This window comes from Leucoraja erinacea, chromosome 21, assembly GCF_028641065.1.
Source record: "Leucoraja erinacea ecotype New England chromosome 21, Leri_hhj_1, whole genome shotgun sequence".
Lineage (NCBI taxonomy): Eukaryota > Metazoa > Chordata > Chondrichthyes > Rajiformes > Rajidae > Leucoraja > Leucoraja erinaceus.
In genome coordinates, this window is record NC_073397.1 from 18,538,837 (window position 1) to 18,566,712 (window position 27,876).

General features: G+C 42.2%; 1 protein-coding gene across 2 annotated transcripts in view; it reads left to right on the forward strand.

Moving 5' to 3' along the window:
* Positions 1 to 7,259: 7,259 nt before the first annotated feature.
* The window catches only part of unm_sa1614 (un-named sa1614), an 89,689-nt gene continuing 69,072 nt past the window's right edge, over positions 7,260 to 27,876 (forward strand). The window contains exon 1 of one of the 2 annotated variants that reach the window (XM_055652284.1): positions 7,260 to 7,761. In XM_055652284.1, coding sequence (XP_055508259.1) covers positions 7,654 to 7,761 — 108 coding nt within the window. In that variant the 5' untranslated portion in view covers positions 7,260 to 7,653. Of the gene's footprint in view, positions 7,780 to 27,876 lie in introns of both variants that reach the window. The other variant, XM_055652283.1, reaches the window with a different exon arrangement.

The window sequence follows — 27,876 nt, forward strand, 5'->3', positions numbered from 1 at the left end:
CTGATCTGTTGATGTTAACTTCAGATTGTTAAATTTACCTTTAGTTTCTACTCGTCCGGTAAACAATTAGGCAGAACAATTATCTATTGCTAGATTTGGCCCATGACCAACTATTCTTCTAAACTCTCCTGCTTGAGTTTGAAGACTTTGCCCCTTATCGCTTTATTATTGGCTGCTACAAATATTGGGATTTCTTACTTTAACTCCTCCACCTCTTTATTATACTTTAAAGCAAAACCTCAACCTATCTCTTTGACCAAGTAATTAAAAGACTGTCTAATATTTCTTCATGGATTTGCAACCAATTTGTTTAGTAACATTTCTGTGATAGGTCGGGATGTTTTATTATGTCAAGGTGGAAAAGGTAGTAAAGGTAGATTGCTTTTACCTCATTTCATAGTGAGTGATATCACAACCAGTAGAATAGAAAGATAAACAGAGACGTAGTTGAATTCATGAAGGGATGTGAACACAAAAAAAGTAGTATTCTAAATCTGAGGCGATAAACGATCTGAACCTATTTCAGGTTAGCAAACATGGAAATATTCCATGGTAGTCAGGATGTGGTGAAGAATTGGATATGAACACCTGATCTTTGGATGTTGAAGATTATGGAGCATAGAGGAAACTTGGAGATTGTAATAGTCTCTAAAAATATCAATACTGAGTGTACAAAGCTGCAAATAAAGGCTTGTTTTAGACATGAATAATAGTTTTACCAAATCATTCTCTGTAGGATAAATGGCGTATTTAAAGTTGGAAGTAATTTCCGGATCCTGCAAGCCATATAGGGGTTTTAGGAGATCCAAATTAAAAATGGTACAGATTGGCTTAAGTGACAGATCAATAACTTTTGTGGTAGACTCGAAGATCAGTTATGAATCAATAACTTTTCAGATAGAATTCTTGATCAAATTTCCAGTATTTGGGAAATGTCTTTATTTGAGCAACTGATTCTACATATTATGGGTTTGGTTTAGCACTCTATACTTGAATTCTATTTACTGTATCTGGAGGATTACTGTGTCTCCATAATACTTTCAATACGTTCTGAATCCCAATATGCCAGTCAAGCTGTGATTTGGCATGGTGCGACATTAAACTGTGCACTTTAAACAAAATCTGTGAAAAATGAGAGAAATACATGAATAGTAAATAAAGAATCAACGGAAGGACAGGGTTAATTGACCAGCCAAAAGCTTCGTCTATAGACCCCCAAAGGCAAAGGAAGAGGAACCAAACGATTGCCTTGTATCAGTCTTCACTAGAGAAAGTAATCCTGTCCATTTCTCAGTAAATAGTGAGAAAGCAGCAAACTGAACAAGATAAAAACACAAATAATGTACATAAAACAGTCAATTATCCAACTTCAAATACATTGCTCCTGGTCATCTCAGAACTGGCCATCGTTGCTGCTTTTCTTTCATTTGTGCATTCTGGTTCCAGATGAGAGACAACAATGGCTTTAATTGGCATATGATATCAAAGGACACCAGAATACATTATAGTTTGTGATTATCTGTATTGGAAATAGAATCAGGTGACAAGCTTTTCCCTTTGAGAATAGGGAAGATTCAAACAAGAGGACATGACTTCAGAATTAAGGGACAGAAGTTTAGGGGTAATATGAGGGGGAACTTCTTTACGCAGAGAGTGGTAGCGGTGTGGAATGAGCTCCCAGTGGAAGTGGTGGAGGCAGGTTCATTGGTATCATTTAAAAATAAATTGGATAGGCATATGGATGAGAAGGGAATGGAGGGTTATGGTATGAGTGCAGGCAGGTGGGACTAAGGGGAAAAAAAATTTGTTCGGCACGGACTTGTAGGGCCGAGATGGCCTGTTTCCGTGTTGTAATTGTTATATGGTTATTATATGGTTATATGGTTATGTCTGCACCTTATTCAATTAGATCACTATTGACTTTCTACCTTAATTCAACGTTCTGGTCCTGATGTCCATTGTATCTCGTCGGGTCCAAGGACACGTGTGTATCTCTGACTTAGATTTATGCATCACCCAAACATAAGCAATATATTACACAGACAAAGAAGCTTAACTACCCACTTAATTACTATGTTCTTGGTATTGGTTTATTATTGTCGTGTGCAGCAAGTTATAGCGCATAAACTTTCTTTTGCATGGTATCTAGGCAAATCATACCATAATTAAACAGTACATAAGTACATCAGTAAGTGCAAAGAGAAAATAAACAGTGCAGAATACAATGTTACAACCACGGAGAAAATGCAGGTTAAAAAAACCGCAAGATCTGCAACGAGGTAGATTGGGAGATCGGGACAACATACTTAGCTTGTGCGAGGTCTATTCTATAGTCCGATAAGAGAAGCTATTTCTGAATGTGGTGCCTGAATGGGACTGGGGAGAAGAAGGAATGACTGGGGTGCAATTGGTTCTTGATTATGTTGGCTGCTTTCCTGAGGCAGCATGAAGTATAGATGGTGTCAAAGGGGTTGTTCTTCACGCAAATCTATCTTTGTTCTTGTTTGCTTTCTCTCTTCCTCAGTTCTGATGAAGGGCATTTGACCTGAAATATACATTGTATTTCATTCCGCAGATGTTGCCTGACCATCTGAGTTTTTCCAGTATTTTCTCTTTTTATTTCAGAATTCTAGTATTCAGTTTAAAAAAAATCTGTTTATTTAAAACAGTTGATGGTAGAAATCACTTAGTCCTGATAAGATAGTTCTCAGGCTACTGAGAGAAGGGTGGACATCGTAGAGCCTCCATTCACAATCTTGCAGTCCTCTTAAGATATGAAGGGTTGCAAATGTCAAAATTCTCATTTAAAACAAAAAGGGATAAATTCAGAAAATATACCAATTGATCAAACTAATTTTGGATGGATTTTTCTTTTGGAAAGAATAATCAGACAAAAAAAAGAATAGATTTGTTAAAATCATATGTTGGAACTACTATATTTTTTAATGATGTAAGTAGAATAATTCTTTGGGATTTTACAATAATAAATCAAAATTGATAGAGGGTTGCAAGATCATTGATTTAAAACATTAACTCTCTTTTTCCATGGATGCTGCCTGACTGCTGAATATTTCCAACAAATATTTTGTGTTCGTTTAGAGATTTATAACACTGGTAACTCACCAATCATCAATTCTAATTGCAATATTTTTTATTCCAGTTAATCAAATTTAAATTTCCCATCTGTTGAATGTTTGATCAGAACAGAACTCTGGAGTACATATCCAGTAATTTAACCACTCGATAAATTAAGATGCCATTTTCCAGTGGTTGACATTTCATGTGTGGGTTTTCAAACTGCATTTGGTGAAGTGTCATATAAGAGAGTTTGTAGAAAATTAAAGTCAAGAGGTTTAAAGGCGTTGTGGCAGCATGGATACAGAATAACTAAGGGGCAGAAAGTATAATGTTGAATGGCAGCTTCTCACGCCAGAAACACAGTAATTTTCTGCAGGGGTCCGTGTATAGAAACTGTTCTTTTTGATTGATTGACAGATACAGCATGGAAATTTGTCCTTCAGTCCACCAAGTCCAGGCTGACAATCGATCACCCATTTACACAAGTTCTAAGTTATCCCACTTTCACTCCCAAAGCACTTGGGGGCAATTTAGAGGCCAATTTATCTGGAGCACCCAGAGGAAACCCACATAGTTTGAGGGAGAACATGCAAATTCCGTAGACAGTGCCCGAGTCAGGATCGAATCCGGGTCTCTGGCACCAAGGCAGCAACTCTACCAGCTGTGCCATTGTGCTGCCCCTTTCTTATATATTACTGTTCTGTAGGAACGAACAGCTTATGGTCTTACTACGAAGTACAAAGAGTAACCCATTTACTTCAAGACAGACATTTGTTCACCAATCCCCACTTGAAGGGGGATAACTAGAACCAGGATATTTTAGCACTAAAAAAACTGAAATAGGCAGGCAAAAAGGCATAATAAAATTACAAAAAAGGCACAAAATAGGCATTTATTGACCAAAATAAGGCATAAAAGCATGTATTTCCACCACCAAAATATGGTTAAAAATGATAATATAAAGGTATACAACATTAAATGACCAAAGTTGCCTGGTTTCACATAATTACTAGCAATTTTTTCAAATTATCTGGTGTTAAACAATGCCGTCTGTCATCATAAAATGCTTGTTGTGAAAAATGTATTTCTACCTCAGTTGAGGTCACTGGTGCATACCCGAAACAAGCTACAGACTCTATATCCATGTCAATATCTTGTGCATTACAACTACCTTTGAGAACTTTAGCTATGTTGTGTATTTCTTCAAGATCTTTGTTAGCTACAATCACTCTCACATTTTCCTTGTCAGTCTTTACCTACATCGCCAGGAACTTTACGGATATCGTCAGTTACTTTGTTGCAAACCTACAAGTTATTCACTAATGTTTCGCCACGTTTCTCAAGGGAAGTGATAACATGTGGGAAGTTTGCAAAATTGGAAGCAATAAACACAAGATCGCTGTGGAGGGACTTTTTCTGCATGATTTCACTGACGATCCTGACTGCAGCAGATTCTTCTTCTTCAAAACAGTTGACGATTTATTTTATCTTTTTTTAATTTGCAGTATAGTCGAGTACATGTACCCCACCTAGTCAAAACGGGCTGAGGAGGTAGCGGAATCTCGGGTGCTATTTCCTTGAACAACTGCACACGTGACGGTGCTTTGAGGAAGATTTTCTTGACATTGGAAACTAGGCGATCGACATTTGGAAACAAGCTACGTATGTGCTTGGCAATTCTATGAAGTCCTGGAGCTAAGCATGTCAAATGCAACATTTTGGGGAATAAAACTTTAAGAGCAAGAGCAGCTTTTTTCATGTACTTTGCTGCATCAGTCACAAACAGAAGTACGTTCTCGTGCTTTATACCTTCTGACCAAAGTCCAACAAGTGAAGATGTAAACCACTGAGTAATAATTGAGCTGTTTGACTTCTCCAATACTTCCGATGTCAACATATATTCCTTTGATTGTTGACCTGCCTCCAGTGTACCGATGACCACATTGGCAACATGTCTCCCCACAGCATCGGTTGTCTCATCTTTTGAGATCCATATTTTGTTGTATGCAACTTCATCTCTAATTTTCTGCACAACAATGTTGAAGTTGCTGTCAACATAATTTTTCCATAATGATGACTTGCTCAGTATATGTTCCTCTGTGTATTTCTCTAAAAAACCTCTGAGGGATTTGTTTTCCAATTTCCACAGTGGAATTCCAGCATCAATGAATGCCTTGCACAGATCACTCAAAAACTCAGATTTGCAACTGGAGCCAGTAGTAAATGTAGTTAGGAGACCAGCTTGGGTATTTCGCTTGGGTAGTCTACACCCCAGCGGTATGAACATTGACTTCTCTAATCAGCGGTATTAACATTGACTTCTCTAATATTAGATGGCCCTTGTCTTCTCTCTCCTCCCCCTCCCCCTCCCCCATCCCAGCTCCACTTCTGGTCCTACTATCTCCGCCTCTTCCTCTGACCCCCACACCAGTCGCCTATTCCTTCTCTCCATAGATGCTGCCTCACCGCTGAGTTTCTCCAGCATTTTTTGTCTACCTTTGATTTTCCCAGCATCTGCAGTTCTTTCTTAAATAGATCTTGGAGAAGTCTGAACCAGCGGGCAGCGGAACGAACGAATGAATGACAGTGGCACCCCCGGTTTTAATATTAACGTGTTAACATAGAAAACATCATTGTAATCACGGTACATTAGAGAAAATAACCCGACCTTTAGCAAAACGGCAAAATAAGGCTAATTTATGCAATCGATCGTGAAAAAGGTATTATCCTGGTGAAATCATCAAAAAAAGGCATGAAAAGGCACATGTATGGCAAAATCCTGGCTGTAGTGATAACAAAGCACCAGACTCTTACTTCAGTTTGGATGTAACATCTTTTGGTTGGAATATGCTAAAGGGAGCCCCTTAACATCTCCTTCAGGTGGACACCAAAGGAGCCCATGGTATTTCTCTTGAGAAGGTCTGAAGGGGCCTGATCTGAAACATTGCCTCTCCATTCACACCACAGATGCTGCATGAACTACTGAGTTCCTCTGCCACTTTGTATATTTTGCTCAATACTCCAGCATTAGCAGATCCTTGTCTCCTTTCTTGAGAAAAGTTAGTTTGGTTTTGTCCCTGTAGGTAATTTCACAAGGAGCATCACTGTTGTCTTGGTCAATATCACACCATGCAATTTCATATCCATTTTCCTCTGCTCTTGGGAAAGGTTATATTGATTATTGATGTTGAGGCAACTTCATGAGGAGCATCTCTGAAATTGTTGGCATGGCCAATATCTCACCTTACCATTTCATGGGCAAAGTAGATGCTACCATTTGCAATAGTCAATACATTTTAAGGGAATCGGAGAAGACCTGAACAAACCCAAGAGAGAATTGTATACACTTCCAAAGTTTGGAGGCAACTGAAAAAAGACAAAAGATGTTGCCAGGACTCGAGCGCCTGAGCTATAGGAGGAGGTTGAGCAGACTATGACTTTATTCCTTGGCGTGGAGGAGGCTGAGAGATGATCTTTTAGTAGTGTGCCAAATCATGAGGGGGATAGGGTGAATGCACAGTCTTTTCCCTAGAGTAGGGGGATCAAGAACCAGATGACCAAGGTTTAAGGTTAGAGGGGAAAGATTTAATAGAAATCTGAGGGACAACTTAATCAAAGTGGTTGTATGGAATCAGCTGTCCGAGGAGGTAGTTGAGGCAGGTTCTATACCAACCTTTCCTATCCAGATACTGGATAGGAAAGGTTCGGCGGGGGCCAGTGCAGAAAGCAAGAACTGCAGATTTTGGTTTAGACCAAAGATGTACACAACGTGCTGGAGTAACTCAGCGGGTTAGTCAGCATTTCTGGAGAACATGGATGGGTGACGTTCGGGTCCGCTGAGTTACTCCAGCACTTTGTGTCTTGTGCTTGGAGGGATATGGGTCAAACACGGGGAGGTAGGATTTGCATTGATGGAGCATTTAGGTCGGCATGCGCGAGATGGGTCGATGAGCTGTGTGACTCTATACGAGTTACCGGGCATCATCATGATGGATGGTGAAGATGTCCCCATCCCGACTGCGTTGACCGTGACCTCGATGGACCAGAAGATATCCGACTCCCCCAGGGCGGGCGGCTATTCTACCCCTCTGACCGAGTGGGAAAGGGAGGGAAGAAGGCGCGGGGACGTTGGGCACGAGGCGCGCGCGGGATAGGACGCTTGGGCGCGAGCAGCAGGAATGTCAGGCGCGCGCGGGGTGGGAGACGGTTGGTTGCGAGGCGCGCGAAGAGATGGGAGTCGGTTGCGAGGCTGGGGGCGCGCGTGATGGGGACGGTCGTTCGCGAGGCGCCGGTCGCGGGAGCGCGCGCGATTGAGCCGGGCGCGCGTCCGTCCTCACCCTCCCTCCCTCGCTCCCGCTAGCGTTTCCTTCCCCTGTTGCCGGGCGGACGGCGCTGGTGTGAGGGCGGCAGCGGGGAGTCTCTCCCTCACTACATGTGTGTCTGTGTGTGTGGGGGGAGATCTTTCTCCTCCTCCTCCTCCTCCTCCCCCCTCTCTCCTGACGGGACTGCAAAAAATATATATAGAGATCAGAAAGAAAATCTATCAAATCCGGATAAAACAAACGAAAAGCAAACATGCCGGAGGTGATCACGGTGCCGGAATTTATCTGCGAGACCCAGGAGGACCACAGCTCGCCGACGACCTCCTCCTTCACCACCAAGATGGCAAGCTGCAGGAACACGGTAACAGCGCTGGAGGAGGTAAAGTCCCCCCTCAGGTTACCCCCAGGTCCCTGCCGTACATCCCACCCCCTCCCAGAGGCTCCTACCCTCCCTTTAAATGTCCCTCCTTGGTCACAGGTAGACAGGGTGCTGAAGGATGAAGGGTCCCAACCCTAAACATCGCTTGTCCATTCCCTCCGCAGATGGTGCGTGATCTTCTCAGTTCCTCCAGCACTGTGTATCTTTTCTCATTTGGTGTAGAAGTGTTTTGGCATGCTGCCCGTCGTTGGTCAGGGCATTGAGTATTGGATGGCACGGTCCTAACCTCGGGTGCTTTCTGTGTGGAGTTGCACACTTTCCCTATGAATGCGTGGATGCGGGTTTCCTCCGGGTGCTCAGGTTTTCCTCCCACATGCCAAAGACATACGTTTGTAGGTCAATTGGTCCTCTGGAAATTGTCCCTTGTGTGTATGGAGTGGATGAAAAAGTGGGATCACATATAACTAGTGTGTACAAGTAAGATACACACAAAATGCTGGAGTAACTCAGCATGTGAGGGAGCATCTCTGGAAAAGGAATAATAGGTGACATTTGGGGTCGAGACACTTTTTCAGAGTCTTCTCTCTAGAGATGCTGCCTAACATGCTGAGTGACTCCAGCATTTTGTGTCTATCTTCAGGGTAAGCCTGAATCTGTAGTTTGTGTGCAGGTGATCGATTTGTCAGCATAGATTCGGTGGGCCAAAAGGCCTGTTTCCATTGCTGTATCCATCATCAGACGGAGACAGGAGCACAGGTTGCCTCATGGCTGCAGCACTGAGGCAGTGCCGCACTGTCAAAGGTGCCATCTTCCCGCTCAGATGATAAACCAAGCCCTCGGGTGAATCTAAAGGTAGGGAAAAATTGAAAAATGCAGCACACAAACCGGACTTTCAGCTTAGCTTGACCATGCTGATCACCCTTTCATGCTAGTTCTATGTTATCCCTCATTCTCATCCACTCCCTACACTCTAGGGGTAATTTACAGAGAGCCAATTAACCTACAAACCTGCACGTCTTTGGGATGTGGGCAGCAACTGCACAGTCATGGGAGAACGTGCAAACTCCACACAGGCAAACTCCACACACAGGATTGAAGCCGGGTCTCTGGTTCTATGACACAGCAGCTCTAACAGCTGTGCCACTGTGCCACCTTAATAAATCTGTAGTGTTAAACATACAATTATAATAGTATTATAGTGATGCAATATAGCTTGATGATAAATTTCGGAGGGATAGAAGATAGAACAGTACAGCACAGGAACAGGCCCCTGGCCCACAATGTCCGTGCAGCATACGGCTGGTTTGTATGCTGCATCTTTCAATCAATCAAGGTTCCTAAGTTAAATGAATTTCCTTTGCCTGCCTATTATCCATATCCATCTATTCCCTGCACATTGATGTGCCTACCTAAAAGCCTCTAATGCCACTATCATGTCTGCCCCCACCACCACCCCTGGCAACACGATCCATTACATTCTGTGTTTTAAAAAAAATCTTGCCCTGCAGTTCACCTTTAAACTTTGCCCTTCTCACCTTAGAGCTGTGTATGCCCTCTAGCCTTTGACATTTCCATCCTGGGAGAAAGGTTCTGGTAGTCTACCCTATCTACTACGCCTTTCAAAACCTCTTTATACCAGGTCTCTTCTCAACCTGTTATGTTCCAACAAAAATAATCCAAGTTTGTCCAAACTCTCCTTATAGTTAATACCCTTTAATCCATCCAGGCAGCATTCTGGTAGCTCTTCTGCACCCTCTCCAAAGTCTCCACATCCTTCCTATGTTGGGGAGAGCAGAACTGCACACAATATTGCGAATGCATCCTAACCAAATTCCTCTAAAGCTGCAATGTGACTTCCTGACTCTTATGCTCAATGCATCATGTGGCATTACTCTTTGCAACATTTAGCCTTGCTGACCAGGGGTGAATATCTGGACATTTATAACACTGCAATAGCGAAGAACATGATTTTATTCCATAATGCATATATTAACATTTTAGCCAATTTAACAGATTATCGTCCAGAAGCTTGGACAATTCATCTGGAGATGGAGTCCCACCATACTGGCTGGAGATCTGAAATTGAACAAATGGTAGCGAAATAAATGAAATACTATTATCCATACTCTTGAAGTGACCAGATTGTTGTATAAAAAAACCCCCATCTGGTTCCCTAATTTGCTTGATGGAAAATCTGCATCTCCGGCCCAGTCTGGTAGATCTGTAACTGTAGTAGGCAAGCTGGGGAGCAGTTAGGTTTGGACAGTAAATTCAAGGTTTGCCATTAAAGTCATGGGATTGCCATCTGGATTTATGACCATTCATGATACTAACCTATTGTTACTAACCCATGCCAGATAGCGCTGGATTGTAGGGCAGCTTTGCCTGAGGATCTACTATCACCCAATACAATCACTCTACTCTTAAATTTATTTTCTTCACTTTGTATCTTTGCTTTCGCTCTACCTATTGTACTTGAGTTTGGCTTGATTGTGTTTATGTGTAATATCAGATGTGATTGGATAGTTTGCCAAACAAAGTTTGTCACTGTACCGCCTATAGCAGAGATCACTGTACATGTATAAACTTATAGTGATCTCCACGTGCTAATAATAAACCAAAACCGGTGTTGCGTAACATTATGACTCTATACACTTGGACAAATACATGATAGCGAAGTTTTAGAAGGACATGGGGCAGGGACAGGCACGTAGACTAGCTAAGTTAGGCAACTTGATTGGCGTCAACAAGTTGGGCAAAAGGGTCTATTTTCGCATTGTTTAGTTGCAAGACTTTATGACTCGCTTTCTACAGTATTTTGCTTTTTAGCTACCTAAGGCGTAGCAAAATTTTAAACTTGTTACTCTCCATTTTCCTTATAACTAATGCTATTACTTAGCTTTGTATCATCAATTAATTTAGATGTGTCACACTTGGATTCCTCATCCAAATCATTGATATAGATTGGGAACAATTGTAGCCCCAGCATTAATCTCTGTCGCTCATTATTAGTTACGGTCTCTCAACCCAACAATGGGATATTTCTTCCTACTCTCTAAGTTTTCTCTTTATTAACCAACCTTCAATCCACACCTGAAATGTCCCCTATCCATTTTCACCACAGATGCTGTCTGAGCTGCTGAGTTGCTCCAGCACTTTTTCCTTTGTATATTAATAAGCATCTGCGGTTCCTTCTATCTTCAATTCATACTAGTTTAATACCCTCTGTTCCATCAGCTCAAGTTTACTTTAATAACATCTTTTATGGAATCTTATTGAAAGCCTTTTTGAAAAACCAAATGCAGCACATCCGCTGGTTTACCTGATCTATTTTACTCGTAACAACCCCAATAAAACTCAAATTTGTCAATCGTTATTTCCCTTTCATGAATCCACATTGGCTGTGGGCAGCCCTTTATTTTTTTAAAGCGTTCTACCATTTTCTTCATAATAGATTTTAGAAATCTCCTTGCTATTGATGCAGGGTTAGCTGATCTGTAGTTTCCTGTTTCTTCTCACAAATAGTCGAGGTTACATTTGCTGCCTTTCAATTTGGGGAGGTATTTTGCAATTTCAGAAGATGACAATTTGCGCATCCCATTATCTTCATTACTATCTCCTACAAAACCTTGGGATGCAAGTTATCAGGATCTAGAATTTGATTTGCTTTTGATCACATTAATTTCTCCAATTGTTTTCACTAATGCTAATATTTTTTCCACTCAGTCTAAACCTGTTGTTCTCCACTATTTCCAAAAGTTTTGTTCTCCACCACTTCCAGGAGTTTTTTTTTGTTCGTTCCATGAAGACTGATGCAAATTATTTGTAGATCACAAAGTGATGGAGTAATACATTGGATCACAGAGCATCTCTGATGGGAATGAATAGGCGACGGAAGAAGGGTCCAGGCCGAAACATCACCAATCCATATCCTCCAGAGCTGCTGCTTAACTAGCTGAGTTCCTCCAGCACTTTGCATTTTACACAAGATTCCAGTATCTGCAATTCCTTGTGTCTACAAATTAATACTACCTCTTATCAATTCCTTACTCCCCATTATAATGGATTTGTTTTAACTTAGCATCATGTCATCACAGACATGCTGGGCAGAAGGCATGTTCCTGTGCTGCACAGTTCTATGTTCACTTGTCCCAGTCTGTATGAAATTTTATGTATCTGCAGAAATCTTTACAATCTTTTTTCGTTCCTCACTAGCTCACTTGTGTTCTGCTTTTTTTGTCATTATCAAATTATTGGTTCTTCTTTTGGGGAATTTTGAAATACTATATACTTATTGCTCTGGTTAGACAGGTATGTGCAAAGGAAGGTTTGTAGGAATATGGGTAAAATGGGGTAAATGGTTATATCTTAGATGGGGCATCTTGGTCGGCATGGAAGGCTTGTTATCGTGCTGTTTGACACTCATTAATTTTGCAGGAAAGAAATGGTAAAGTCATAAGGTCATAAGTAATAGGAGCAGAATTAGGCCATTCTTCCCACCTAGTCTACTGCATCATTTAATCATGGCTGATCTATCTCTCCCTCCTAACCCCATTCTGCCTTCTCCCCATAAACCCTGATATCTGTATTAATCAAGAATCTGCTATAAAAATATCCATTGATTTGGCCCCTACAGTCTTCTTTGGCAAAAAATTCCACAGATTCACCACCCTCTGAATAAAGAAATTATTTTCTCATCTTTCTGAAGGAACGTCCTTTAATTCTGAGGCTGTGACCGCTAGTCAGACTCTCCCACTAGTGGAAACATCCCCTCCCATCCACTCTATTCAAGCCTTTCACTATTCAGTAAATTTCAACGAGGTCTCCCCTCATTCTTCTAAACTCCAGCGAGTACAGGCTCAGTGCCATCAAACGCTATCATTGTCTATCGTAATTGTCGCACTGTCACATACAATAAATGCTATACTATCACTGGAGAATTGGTATAAGGCATAATATGTGGCTAAAGGCTGATAAGTCTGCTAGACTGGATATCTTTTATCCTAGCATCCTAGAAGAGGTGTCTGCAGAGAGAGTGGATCCATTAGTTATCTTCCAAAAATCTTTAATTCCTGGAGTGTGTCAGAAGATTAGAAAACTGCCAATGTGACATTCCTTTTTAAAAATGGAGAAAGGCAGCAAGGGCTAATTGAGCTGATTAGCCTGATATCCATTGGTGGAAAAAATGTTAGAATCAATTATTTAGAAAGTAATAGCAGCACATTTGGAAAATCCTAATCTAATTTTAAAAATGTTAACTTTGTTCATGAAGGGGAAATTGGGTCTGATAAATTTATGAAAATTGATGGAGGAAGTCTCGACCAAGTGGATGGTAAATTTATTATATACTAGACTAAGTGGGACCCGTTGGGTCCCTGTCACATGGGAGGCCTGGTCCCCCAACGCAACCAGTTCTCAAAGGCAATATTCCACCACTCACCCATAGCCCCCAACTGCGCAGGCGCGGCTCATTTCCCCTCATCCCCCAGCACTCCTTCCCCTCTCTCCCCCTCTCCCCTCTCCCCCAATCCCTCCCACCTCTCCCTCCCTCTCCTTTCCCCTACCCTCAGTCACTCCCTCCATAATTCTCCCCTACGTACTCCCTCCATAACTCTCCCCTCTCCCCTCCATACCCCCTCCTATATCCCCCACCTCCCCACTACACACCTCCTCCTCTCTCCCCACTATCCCTCTCCCCTCCCCAATTGCCTTCCTCTCCCTCTATACCCCACTCACTCACTACCTCCCCTACTCCCTCCTCTTCTCCCTCTATTCCCCTTCCTTCCTCCCCCACTCCCCCTCCTCACCTCCCCCACTTTCCCCCTCTCCCTCGTTATACCCTCCTCTCCCTCAATCTCCCCACTCCCTCCTCACCTCCCCAGGATCTTAAGGGTGCCACTCCTTTCCCTCCTTGCGTGCCCGGAGGAGTAGCAGCCGTCGGCCTCAGGGCCAGGCTCAGCCGCCAGGCCTCGGATCCTCGGCGCGGCATCAGCCCGCCGCCTGGGCTTGGAGCAGCAGCAGCGGTTGGCCTCAGAGCCAGCCTCAGCGCCCAGGCCCCGGATCGTCAGTGCGGCCTCTCCCGCCCCGGAAACTGGTCGCCGCAGCCAGCCACACCGCTCAGGCCCTGGATTGTCGGCGTGGCCTCTCCCCGTCCCCGACCCTGGAGACGGCAGCCTCAGCGCCCAGGACCTGGATCGCCACGGGCCCAGAGTAGCAGTAAAATGCTGTTTTTTAAATCTTACCTGAGTCGCCGTTGTGACAAAAAGATGGTGATCTCTATTCTGGAAAGGCCCCAACTGCGCAGGCGTGGCTGAAGACCCGTCGGGTGCCCTTTGCAAAGCCAGTAAAGATGCGCATGGGAACTCTCTCCCAACTGCGCATGCACAGGTGGGGACGCTGTTTTAATTAAAGTTAATTAAAAGTTAACTTTTAAAATATACCATCAATCTGAACAAAACTTGTTTCATTTACAGCACAAGACAGTGGTGAGTAATGTGAGCCAGAAATCGTAGCCCTATCGTGTATCGTTTTGCACATAGAGAAACAACGCAAACCTGCAGATAACAAGATGAGAGTTTTAGTTATATATATACTAGACCAAGTGGGACCCGTTGGGCCCCGTCCCCCACGCAATAATGCACCACTCACCTGTTCCCCCAACACAACCCGTTTCCACCACTCAACCGTTCCCCCCACTCACCTGTTCCCCCAACGCAACCCATTCCCCTAACGCAATAATCCATTACTCACCCATAGCCCCCACGGGAGGCCTGGTCCCCAACGCATCCTGTTCCCCAACGAAAGATTCCACCACTCACCAGTTCCCCCAATGCAATATTCCACCACTCACCCATAGCCCCCAACTGTGCAGGTCATTTTAAACTTTAAATAATGCAATTGCACTAAGATTTAATGTGATAGAGGTGCCATCGACAAGGCCATCTTTTGTTATCCAAATCTAATCATTAAACTTTGTTGTGCTGAGTTTTAGGCTGGCAGATTCTTTCCCTGGAGGACATTTGCTGTGAAGGACTCAGTGTTCTAGGATAGAAACATTGTAGCCGTTAGGGCATTGTGACGTCATAACTGCCAGTGCAGATTTGGAGAAATCCAACTATTAAATGTCACTTTCAAACTTTTAAATCTCCCCCACTACATCCCTCTCCTTACAACAATGTAAAAACACTCTCATAGCTCGTGTATTGGCAGTGGAGATCCCATTGTGATGTCATTATCGGTTTTCGGAATCTTCACGGCAGCTTGGGTAAATGAGATCCCATTGTAATTGATGACTGTGAGATGCCATTGCGACATCATCACTGGAAGTTACTGGAAGAGTCCCCCTCTCAAAGGCAGTTATTGTTTTCAAAGTTGCCTTTTATTAAACTTTAAATATCAATAACGCGAAATATAACATAAAATCTGAAGGAAACTTGTAAGAACGACGACGGGTAGAAGCTGAGTACGGTTCTGCAAAACCTTTTGCACTATTGTGTACCGTTTTGGCGTAGTTCCTTGAGATCGTTCACACGCACGCAGGCAGACAGACGTCCAAACAAGACGAGACTTTTAGTATAATACTAGACTAAGTGGGACCCGTTGGGTCCCTTTATCACACGGGAGGCCTGGTTCCTCCAAAGCAACATTCCACCATTAAGCCATAGCCCCCAACTGCGCATGATCTCCCTCATCCCACAGCACTCTGTCCCCCTCCTCTTGACACTCCCTCTACTTTCACCTAGGAGGGGGGGAGGGAGAGATAGAGGGAGGGAGAGAGGGAGGGAGAGAAGCAGAGTGAGAGGGAGGGAAGAGAGAGAGGGAGATGGAAGGAGAGAGGGGAGAGAGGAAGAGAGAGAGATAGAGGGAGAGGGAGAGGGAGAGAGAGAGAGGGAGGGAGGGAATAAGGGAGGGAGGGGAAAAACGGAAAGGGGAAAGAGAGGAGAGAGGGAGGGAGGGAAAGAGAGGGAGCGAGAGGGAGGAAGGAAGGGAGGGAGAGAGGGAGGAAGGAAAAGGGAGGGAGAGAAAGGGGAGAGGGAGAGAGGGAGTGAGAGAGAGGGAGGGAGAGAGGCAGAGAGAGAGGGATGGAAAAAAGAGGGAGGGGGGAAGGAGTGAGGGAGGGAGAGAGTGAGGCCGCGGGCGGGCGAGGACCCGAACGAGAAACGCCTCCGTTGCCATGCTGTGAAACATAGAAACATAGAAATTAGTTGCAGGAGTAGGCCATTCGGCCCTTCGAGCCTGCACCGCCATTCAATATGATCATGGCTGATCATCCAACTCAGTATCCCATACCTGCCTTCTCTCCATACCCTCTGATCCCCTTAGCCACAAGGGCCACATCTAACTCCCTCTTAAATATAGCCAATGAACTGGCCTCGACCACCCTCTGTGGCAGAGAGTTCCAGAGATTCACCACTCTCTGTGTGAAAAAAGTTCTTCTCATCTCGGTTTTAAAGGATTTCCCCCTTATCCTTAAGCTGTGACCCTTTGTCCTGGACTTCCCCAACATCGGGAACAATCTTCCTGCATCTAGCCTGCCCAACCCCTTAAGAATTTTGTAAGTTTCTATAAGATCCCCTCTCAATCTCCTAAATTCTAGAGAGTATAAACCAAGTCTATCCAGTCTTTCTTCATAAGACAGTCCTGACATCCCAGGAATCAGTCTGGTGAACCTTCTCTGCACTCCCTCTATGGCAATAATGTCCTTCCTCAGATTTGGAGACCAAAACTGTACGCAATACTCCAGGTGTGGTCTCACCAAGACCCCGTACAACTGCAGGAGAACCTCCCTGCTCCTATACTCAAATCCTTTTGCTATGAAAGCTAACATACCATTCGCTTTCTTCACTGCCTGCTGCACCTGCATGCCTACTTTCAATGACTGGTGTACCATGACACACAGGTCTCGCTGCATCTCCCCTTTTCCTAGTCGGCCACCATTTAGATAATAGTTGCTTTCCTGTTTTTTGCCACCAAAATGGATAACCTCACATTTATCCACATTATACTGCATCTGCCAAACATTTGCCCACTCACCCAGCCTATCCAAGTCACCTTGCAGTCTCCTAGCATCCTCCTCACAGCTAACACTGCCCCCCAGCTTAGTGTCATCCGCAAACTTGGAGATATTGCCTTCAATTCCCTCATCCAGATCATTAATATATATTGTAAATAGCTGGGGTCCCAGCACTGAGCCTTGCGGTACCCCACTAGTCACTGCCTGCCATTGTGAAAAGGACTCGTTGAGTCCTACTCTTTGTTTCCTGTTTGCCAGCCAGTTCTCTATCCACATCAATACTGAACCCCCAATGCCATGTGCATTAATAGCCCAATATCTGTTATTTGCACTTTATCAGTTCATTTATTCATGTGTGTATATATTTATATAATGGTATATGGACACGCTGATCTGTTTTGTAGTCAATGCCTACTATGTTCTGTTTGCTGAAGCAAAGCAAGAATTTCATTGTCCTGTCAGGGACACATGACAATAAACTCACTTGAACTTGAAAGAAGAAAACTATCATGCAAGTGCAGCAGTAAATTGGAAAGATTAGGAATGTTGGATCTTATTTCAAGTGGTTTAGAGTATAAATGTAGTTAAAGCTTACTTCACCTGAAAATGTTCCCCCTATTAACTGGGAGAAGATTCAGCAAGTTGATCTGTGACATGGAAGAGTTGTTTGACGAGGCATGCCTATACAGATTGGAATCTATTCAATGGAGATAAGAAGAATGAGAGGCGATCTTATTGAAACATAAGAATCGTAGGGGCTACACAGTAAATGCTGACTGAACATTTCCTCACATGAGAGAGTCTAAAACCAGAGTGCAAAGTATCAGAGTAGGGGTTGCATATTCAAGACTCTTGTCCGGAGAGTTGTGAGTCTTTAGAACGCTTTGCCACAGAGAACTGTGGGCAATAATTTTTAAGGCTAAGATAGGTAGATTTCTGTTCAGTAAGGTAATTGAAGATTAAGAGAAATTAGAAGAGTGGACTTGAGGAATGTCTGATCAAATGTGATCCATTTAGTGGCAGAGCAGCTCAGGGAACTAAATAATCTATTCGTATTCCTATTTATGGCATTAATTTTGTGGATGTTATCCATTACTTTATTTGTTATTGTGCCTTTTAACGTAATCTCAATCTACCATTGCCCATTCATACATCATACTTTTATAGTTAGCTTGTTTATTCAATTTAACACTCTGGTTTCAGATTTAATTCTATGTGAAATTATATCAAATAATCAGTTTGGTCTCGAGGCCCCTTAATTACCAGATTGCTAATCAATCTTTTCATGTTTGACAATACTAAATCTAAAATAGTCTGCAGTGCCACACTGATTGGAAAATAATTTCTTGTATACTCTGAATTTGTCCTCCACACTATTACTGTTTATATGGCCGCCCTGCTTATATGTACAGTAGATTGATGTCTCCCGTGACATTGCATTAATCTTGTTAAATTACCTAAGTCTAGTCTCCTGATTTATAGATTGCCGCTACTGTTAGGGGACATGTGGAACATTCCCACCCTTTGCTCTTTTATTTTAATTTCACCCAAACCAGTCTACTTAAATTTCCGAGCTAAGATCCTCCCATCCTTTTATTATTGCAGCTATGTCTTCTTTTCCATCAATAAAACGTTTTAATTAAGGTGTAAGTGTCCTGAAATATTTAATTCCCAGCCTTTGTTACTTTGCAACCATATCTCTACAATGTGAGCTTTTAGATCATATTCATTTATATGCAGCATTAATTCATCCACCTTGCTTTGAATTCTGCAAGCATCCAGATAAAGATCCTTTAATTTTGTATATAGTTGTACACTAATTTGAAGTATACTTTTAATCTGTATCCTTAATCACTTCCTGCCAGACTCTTGTTATCATTATCAATTTCACTACACTAACTACCACTTTTGTCTTAACTTTAGAAATGTTTGCCTCAACACGACAGGCCCTCCCTCCGAACTCCAACTATTTACCTTAAAATGGTTCCTTTTACCCAGCAGCACAGTAGCGCAGCAGCAGAGTTGCTGCCTCTCAGCACCAGAGACCTGGGTTTGATCATGATCTTGGATGCTGTCTATGTGGAGATTATATGTTCTCCATGTGACCACATGGATTTTCTCTGGTGCTCCAGTTTTCTCCAAAATTTCAAAGACGTGCAGGCTGGAAGGTTAATTGGTTACTGTAAATTACCCCAGTGTATTGGAACCGAAACTGGGATAACATAGAACTAGTGTATGGGTGATCGTTGTGTAGGAGGGAACTGCAGGTGCTGGCTTAAACCAAAGATAGACACAAAAAGTTGGAGTAACTCATCGTGATAGACAGCATCTCTGGAGAAAAGGAATAGGTGACGTTTTGGGTCGAGACCCTTCTTTAGACTGAGAGTCAGGGGAAAGGGAAACTAGAGATATAGGCGATGATATAGTGAGATATAGAACAAAAGAATGAAAGATATGCAAAAAAGTAACAATGATAAAAGAAACAGGCCATTGTTAACAATGGCTGATCTTTCATTCATTTGTTCTATATTTCTCTATATCACCGTCTCTATCTCGCTTTCCCATGACTCTCAGTCTGAAGTAGGACCCTGACCCGAAATGTCACCTATTCCTTTTCTCCAGAGATGCTCTCTGACCCGCTGAGTTACTCCAGCTTTTTGTGTCTATTTTATGGTTGATTGTTGGTCGGCATGGGCTGAAGGGCCTGTTTCCACGCTGTATCTCTAATACTAAAACTTGCATGGCCCTGATTCATCAATGATATTCATGATCTTATTAAATGGTGGAGCAAGCTAATGGGCTCTTCATGCTTCTGTTTAATTGTATTCTTATGGTCTTTTAGTAACCTTTTTCATTCTGCAATTTCATGAATTGTTATATTATTGTGTATTAACATAATCATTCCATTGCTGATCTTACTAATATTATTGTTCTGGTTGGCTAGAATACTTTCATTATATTGACATCAAATAGCCGCTTAAGCCCCTGTCCCACTTTCCCGAGTTACTCACAAATTCTCCCGAGTTTTCCCCTTGATTCAAACTCGGAGATGCCAGCCGTAGGTACTCGGGGCTATTTTTTTTACTCGTGGACATTTTTCAACATGCTGAAAAAACATCCTGACTTAACTGATGCCCCGAGTACCTACGGCTAGCATTACGAGCCGCCACAAAATATCTATGGACTCCTACAGACTCGCTACGGACATTCTCCGAGTGTGAATCAAGGGGATAACTCAGGAGAATTTGTGAATAACTCGGGAAAGTGGGACAGGGGCTTTAGGTATTAGATAAACGTATCTCTGAAATCCTAAAATAATTAAAAGACTGCTGGTTGGAGCAGACTGGGTGGACAAAAAAGTATGTTTCCGTGTTGTAAAGTCTAAAATTCGCTGTGAAGTAGGGAAGATCCACAGCTCTTTCATATAACAAAGTAATAATCCATTGCAGGTAGCTATGCGATAGTCCCATTCCCAAGGAAAGATTGCTTTATAGGAAGTTGTGTTAGAAAAGCAATAATGTTCGTGGGGAAAGTGGGTTAAGAGCCAGAGAGTTTCAGATTTGCAATAACAAGTTTTTTTTTCCAGCAGGATTTTTAGGAATAAAGGTCTTTTTAATAGCTCTAAGTTTCTTTTTTTGGTGAGAGGAAGCATAAAATACTAAAGGCTGTATGCAACTGTTTATTAGAGTATCATTGCGCATGTGTCAATATAAACAATTGCTTGTCAATTTCGGTGACCACCCAGGGTGAAACTAGCAGCTATTTTCTCAGGATACAATGTTTCTGATTAAAGTGGGGGGTTACATGGAAACAGGCTTTTTTCCGCAGACTGTTTTTTCCCAAGACAGTTTTTTTTCCAGGTTGTCAATTTCCAAAGTAACTGTTAATGATTCACTAGTTCCCATTTGAAATAAAGTTATAACTAATTTGGTTCACGTGTTCCCTAATTAATCAGTCTTGTTATATCCAATTAGTGTTATGGAAATACACATCATAACAAAATTGCCTGTACGAATATACTATTTCCAGGGCAATTAATTTTGAAAGTTAAAATATCAACCATACCAAGTAAGGTTTTAAAATGCTGGATAGTGGAACTGCTGGAGAGTCTTTCAAATCCTATGTTAACATATTATTGCATGTTTTCTGAAGCATCCAAAAGGTATATTGTCCTCCCTTGTCCAGTCCCTTCCCCCTACATCCGGGACATTTTATAAGCTCTCCAACATTCCAAAAACTTCCAAGTCCTGGCTTCCCCCCACTGCTTCACCTTTATCAAATGGAACATCAAGTTCCTTTACCCCTTCTCCATCACAAATGCATCAGAGTTCTCAATTTCTCCCGAAAACAGACATCCGTTCAGCTCCCTTGAAGTAATATTCCCCATGCCTGATGGAACTTTCCTTCCCCTCATCTACATTCCTTTTAATACCTCACTTTCTTCAGTCAAAGGTGGAGCCATGGTATCTCACATGGGCCCTAGTTATGCCAGTCTTCGTAGAAAGGAGGAACTGCAGATGCTGATTTACAGAAAAAGACACATAGTGCTGGTGCAACACAGCAAGTCAGGCAGTATCCCTAGAAAATATGGATAGGTGACATTTAGGGTCGTGACCCTTCTCCATGCATATCTTTTTGTTGGCTTTTTGAACATAATTTGCACTAAACCTAACCTGTCACCAAACCTCAAGTCTTTCTTTGCTTCATTGACAATTGCTTGGTGGCTGCCCCCTGCACCCATGCTGGACTCGTGAATTTCATCAACTTCACCACCAACTTTCACCCTGCCCTCAAATTCACTTTGACCATCTCTGACATCTCTCCACTGTCTCCAAAGACATCTACAAATCCACTGACTCCCACAAATACCTTTACTACAATCCCCCTCTCCCAAGTGGCTATATTTTAGCATTTGAATGCTTTTTCATACAAATTGGCACAGTCGCACATTACTCTGAAAGAGTCTTCACATGAGGAGAAGCTACGTCCCATTGCAATAACCCTATGTTCTATTTGTGTTGTTAAGATGCAAGTCATTACAGTATAATGATTACAAGTTGCTGTGCTTCTTTCATTTGTTTTATTTTTCTGTTTATAATTAATTGAGGATGTGGCAGCCAAAACAGAGCATTATCAGATCAGATATCACACTTTGTGAATTGGGCAGCATTTGAATAGTCTCTGCTTCCAAGAACTCCATGGGGAGCCCATTCATTGATTCATCAAATGCCTGGTAAAATAATTTGCCTAAAGACTATAGTGAGGAAAGAGACAAGTATGAATGTAAGGAACAGTGGACAAAATCCTCGGAGCTCCTGCTGAATTTACTATCAGAACCGTTAAATGTGTTGTGTTATTTATTTCCTGGTAGATGATCAGATAGGCTAACTAGGCAGAAAAGCCAGCGATAAAAGGCCATAGCTACAGACTGCAGAAACAAGGAACTGCAGATGCTGTTTTACAAAAAAGGACATAAATAACTCAACGGATCAGGCAGCATCTCTGAAGAACATTAACAGGTGATGTGTTGGTTCGGTACTCTTCTTCAGTCTGAAGGAGGGTCCCGACCCGAAATATCACCTATCGATGTTCTCCAGAATGCTGCCTGACCTGCTGAGTTATTTATGTTACTCCAACACTTTGTTTTCACAGCTACAGACACAGACTATTGTGGAACCTCCCAGGCAACTGAAACATGGAAATGGTAGCAGCCTGGTGGGGGATGTTGGTGGCGGGAGAGATAGGGGTGAGGAGATGGTTATTACAATGAAATCAAAGAGTGAGAGAGGCAATGAAATATTTTTACAAACAGAACAGAGACCTGCATGTAAACCATACTGCAAATGTATGGCTAACAATGCATTAAGGGCCTGTCCCACTTAGGCGATTTTTTTCGGCGACTACAAGCGACTTAGGCTTTTTTCACCTGGCCACAGGGTGACGCTTGTATGGTCGTGAGTAGTCTCCTCGTCGCCTAAAGAGTTATAATGTTTTTCTGGTCGCCGCTGGATTTTGAAATGTTCAAAACTTTTCGACGACTGGGCTTGACCATAGCTTGTCTTCTCCTTTCGTAGGTGCTGTCGTAGGTTGTCGCCAGGATGACGCATGTTGTCGCCAGGTGTCGCTGGGTGCTGACCAGTGAATTCCATTGGCGACTACTTACGTCAACCGGCGACAGGTACTGGCGACTGAATTGTCTTCTTAGTTGACGCCGACAGGGTCGTAGCTTGTCGTGGGTGGACGCAGGTTGACTTCGGTTGTCGTAGGTTGTCGCCTGTGTGGTCGTAGGTTACTGTAGGCATAGTCGTAGGTGGACGTTCTAAGTTGCCATAGCTTGACGTCGACTAGGTGGTAGATTGTCTTAGACAATGTCGTGGGGGGGGCGGGGAGGGGGTCCAGTCGCCGCTTTTTCGGCGACCTGCAATGACTGCAACCGCCGGCAGTCGCCAAAGAAATCGCCTAAGTGGGACAGGCCTTTACAGTCACACATTTTAATTTTAACATTTAGTTAATGGTTAATATGCAGGTTAGAATCCCATGGTGTACAAACAATCCTGATTCCTATTTCAAGAAGGAATTGATTTTGTAAGCCCCAGGCTGATGGATGAATGACTAGATATGACAGTTTACATCTTTGCTGCAGCCCTTTTTTACATGCCAATTGTCCATTACATACTAATATTTATTGTCTACCATAATTATTTTTAATGGCCAATTCTTTACATTCACACATTCAACAGTGCATTTAAAAATAGAAAATCTGCAGTGATTGGAATATATAACCATTAACAACTTTCAAACCAAATTGCATATGGGTGGCAGATCAAGTGAATGGGGAAACATCGCCTTTTGTGATCAGAAGTTTTATTGATTGTACAAGGTAAATAGTTACTGGAAAAATATCAGCATTATTGCAGTGATGACACAAATGGAGAACAATAATATTTTCCAATTTCTTTCATCACTGAAAAGTTTAAACACAAAGAGAAAGAAAACTTTATTTCTGTGTAAAATCGTCATTTAAATGTTTGTTACTGCTTATCCATTGTTATACCGTCAAAATGTAATTTTCCAATGTACTGTAGTATAATTTTCCCTTGTATAAGATTTATTTAAGAATAGGGTTTTTTTAATGCTTAGGTTTATATGACATTTTTACCTCAAATTGAATATGAAATTATAATTCTCTAAACTAAAAAACTAAACTAAACTAAAAATGTAATGTTTCCATTCATTGAGGAAAGTGACTACGAACACTGCCTTGATTTCTGCTTTATACACAAAGTGCTGGAGTAACTCAGTGGGACAGGCTGCATCCCTGGAGAGAAGGGATGGATGATGTTTCGGGTCGAGACCCTTCTTCAGACTGATGTCAGAGGGGTGGGAGATAGATAGATAAGGAAGTGGGAAGGTGTGAAAATAGGGCAAAGGGAATGGAGGTCAAGGAAAATATAGAATAGATTATTGTTAGCTGGGAGAAGGCAACAACAAAGCAAACAGATAAAATGTAGTCGGAGACAGTAAGACTGGTCGGAGAACTGGGAAGGGGGAGGATTTAGGAAGGAACTGCAGATGCTGAGTTAAACCAAAGATGGACACAAAAAGCTGGAGTAACTGATCAGTCTGAAGAAGGGTCTCGACACGAAACATCACCCATTCCTTCTCTCCAGAGATGCTGCCTGTCCCGCTGAGTAAAGGCCTTGTCCCACTTACGTGTCCTTGACACGCAAATTACGCAATCTCGTCGTCGCGTTGAGGCGCACGGGCATCGTGTGGCCGCGCAAGGCCGGTCCCACTGAGAAGCGCGGAGGGGTATGGGGTTGTGCGCGGTATCGCACGGCGCTCCGGGATTTTGTAGCGAACTAAATCTTCGCTCGCCACCGGCCTGTCGCGTAACTGACGGCCGGTGGCGACAAGCCCAAGACCCTGGCACGACGCAACATCTCACCTCCAACAGCAGCAGAAGCAGGCAAACGATCGTCGAACTCAGCCTGGGGCTTACGGCCGTTGCGGTCCGGATCCGCTCCCACTTCTACTCCCAGAGTGGGGCCAAGAAAAATGAAGATAGACACAAAATGCTGGAGTAACTCAGCGGGACCGGCAGCATCTCTGGAGAGAAGGAATGGGTGATGTTTCGGGTCAAGACCCTTCTTTCAGACTGAAGAAGGGGTCTCGACCCGAAACGTCACCCATTGCTTCTCTCCAGAGAATCTGCCGGTCCCGCTGAGTTACTCCAGCATTTTGTGTCCATCTTCAAATGACGTCACACGCTCCAGACAGCTGTGCGGACGCATGAAGTCCTGCACGACCTTCGCGCCTCCACGCGACGACGAAGTTGCGTAATTAGCGTGCCAAGGACACGTAAGTGGGACAGGGGCTTTACTCCAGCATTTTGTGTATCTGAGAAGAAAATTAAGATTGGTTGTCAACACTAGATTGAACACAAATTTGAGCAGACCTACATGCATGAGGGAAATGGACAGGCAGAGAGTATCTTGGGTAGATAATTTAAAAGATTTGCTTCAGCATGAAGACATTTCTTTTCATCTTAATACTGGATAACCAATTAATAGCTTTAAGACTATGACCCTTGGTAATAAACACTCCATCCTTTTTGAACTGTAAAAAAATTGTATTTTTCAACAAGATCACATCCCATTCATCTAAACTCCAGGCTAAAGACCAAGTCTCCCAACTTAGGAATCAAACTATATAACCTTTGTTACCCTCCAATTGTCCCATATGTCCTTGAGGTAGTGAGATCAGACTGGCACGCAGTATTTCAGCGTGTAGGACGGAACTGCAGATGCTGGCTTAAACTGAAGATAGACACAAAATGCTGGAGTAACTCAGCGGGATTGGCAGATTCAAGATTCAAGAGAGTTCATTGTCATGTGTCCCTGATATGACAATGAAATTCCTGCTTTGCTTCAGCACAACAGAAAATAGTAGGCATTGACTACAAAACAGATCGGTGTGTCCATATACAATTATATATGTATATACACACATGAATAAATAAACTGATAAAGTGCAAATAACAGATAATGGGCTATTAATGTTCAGAGTTTTGTCCGAGCCAAGTTTAATAGCCTGTTGGCTGTGGGGAAGTAGCTATTCCTGAACCTGGTCGTTGCAGTCATCAGGCTCCTGTACCTTCTACCTGAAGGTAGCAGGGAGATGAGTGTGTGGCCAGACTGACACAAACAGACTGTGGTCTGTGAATGAGGAAGTCGAAAATCCAATTGCAAAGGGATGCGCAGAGATCCAGTTCTGCGAGATTGGTAACCAGCTTGGAGGGGATGATTGTATTAAATGCCGAGCTGTAATCAATGAATAACAGCCTGACATATGAGTACCTCTGGAGAGAAGGAATGTGACGTTTCGGATAGAGACCGGAAACGTCACCCACAGTATTCTAGTTGCAGTTTTCCAAGGGCCTAATGTAATTGCAGAAATAAGTCATTACCCTTCTACACAATTTCTCTTTAAGTATAGACCAACATACAATTTGCCTTCCATTCTGACATGTTCAGATGGCTTGTAGGTTGGATTTATGTTGCCATTTAATTTTATATCCAAGCAGAACTCTATCATTGCTAATATGACTAATGAAGCTGTAATTGCTACACTTTCATTTATAATTTCTTGAAATATGTGGGCTTAATTCCAATTTTATAAAAAATTGTGAATTCCTCCTGTTGCCATTAAGATTATTCATGAAGGATCAGTGGACAGTTTAGGCATTAGGACTTGTTTATAATGGGAACTGGAACCATGTTAAGCATTACACTTCAGGAGAGGATGTTGTAGGCTTGGATTTGAAATATAAAGAATGCTTTAAAATAATGTCAGCACTGAAACCAAATGAGGAAATACACAATTGCACTTCATGGTCTTATGGGATTTCCAAAACTATTTCAACAGGGGTTTGGGCTTTATCTTTCCATATATGGTAATAAAGGCCATTTGGCAAAGAGCCAGTCACATCATTGAAGTTCCTGAACAGAGTTCAAAATGAAGACTATCTTTACTCCCTGTTCACTTTGCTCTAATAGTTGTTTCATGTTTGCTTGTACATCATTGTACTTTATAAGGAACCAGACAATTTCCTCAATTCATCTTCTCTATGTGTCATTTGTGTTCGCACTTTGATATCGACTGTTCATTCTTTGTTACAAAACCCCACCATAAAACACCTATGGTAATTTCTATTCTATTGGGAATAGCATACATTTATTTAGGGGCAACATTTGATTGATGTGTAGAATGAACTATTCCCTCATTTTTCAATCTCAGAAAATTATAACTATTTACCAAATAGATTGCTGATATAACACCAGAGATTACATAATCTATTGCCATTTATAATCAATATTTCTGTAAATTCTGCCTTAAAATTACAGTACAAGAGCCAATAATAAGAAACGTATTTATTTATTTTGATTTCACTTTGAATATTTGAGATTTTTGAAAACATTTGAAGAAACTTTTTAAGGGTATATTCAAACTCATCTCTTTTTATTTATTAAGTTGTAAGCAATTAGTTGCAACCTATGGCATAATGATTAGTGACTAAGCTATTATACAAGAGCTATGTACAATCTAAACTGCATTTTAGTTCAAAAGATTGATGAAATAATTGTTTATGGCATTATAGGACACAAAAAAGATATGAGGAGAAATTCATTTCCCCAGATGATGGAGAATTATTGAAATTCCAAGTGGAGGCTATTTTTCTTGAGCAAAGAAAGTTGAGGAATGACGTTACAGCTTTGTAAAATTATGAGGGCCATTGATGGTCGTCCTTTTCCCATAATATCAAAGTCTAAAGCTCGAGAGCATAGTTTTAAAGTGAGAGGGGAAAGATTTAAAGGAAATTTGAGGAGAGTTTTCTTCGCAGAGAGGGTGAAAGATATCTGGATTGAGCTTCCCAATTTCCCGCTAACCTACATTACTTGTAGTCCACCAAAGTTACAATGTTTAAAAGACCACTTTCAAAAGTATATGGATATGACAGATTTAGAAGGGTGTGGGCCAAAAGCAGGCAAATGGGATTAGTGTAGGCAGGCATCTTGGAAAAC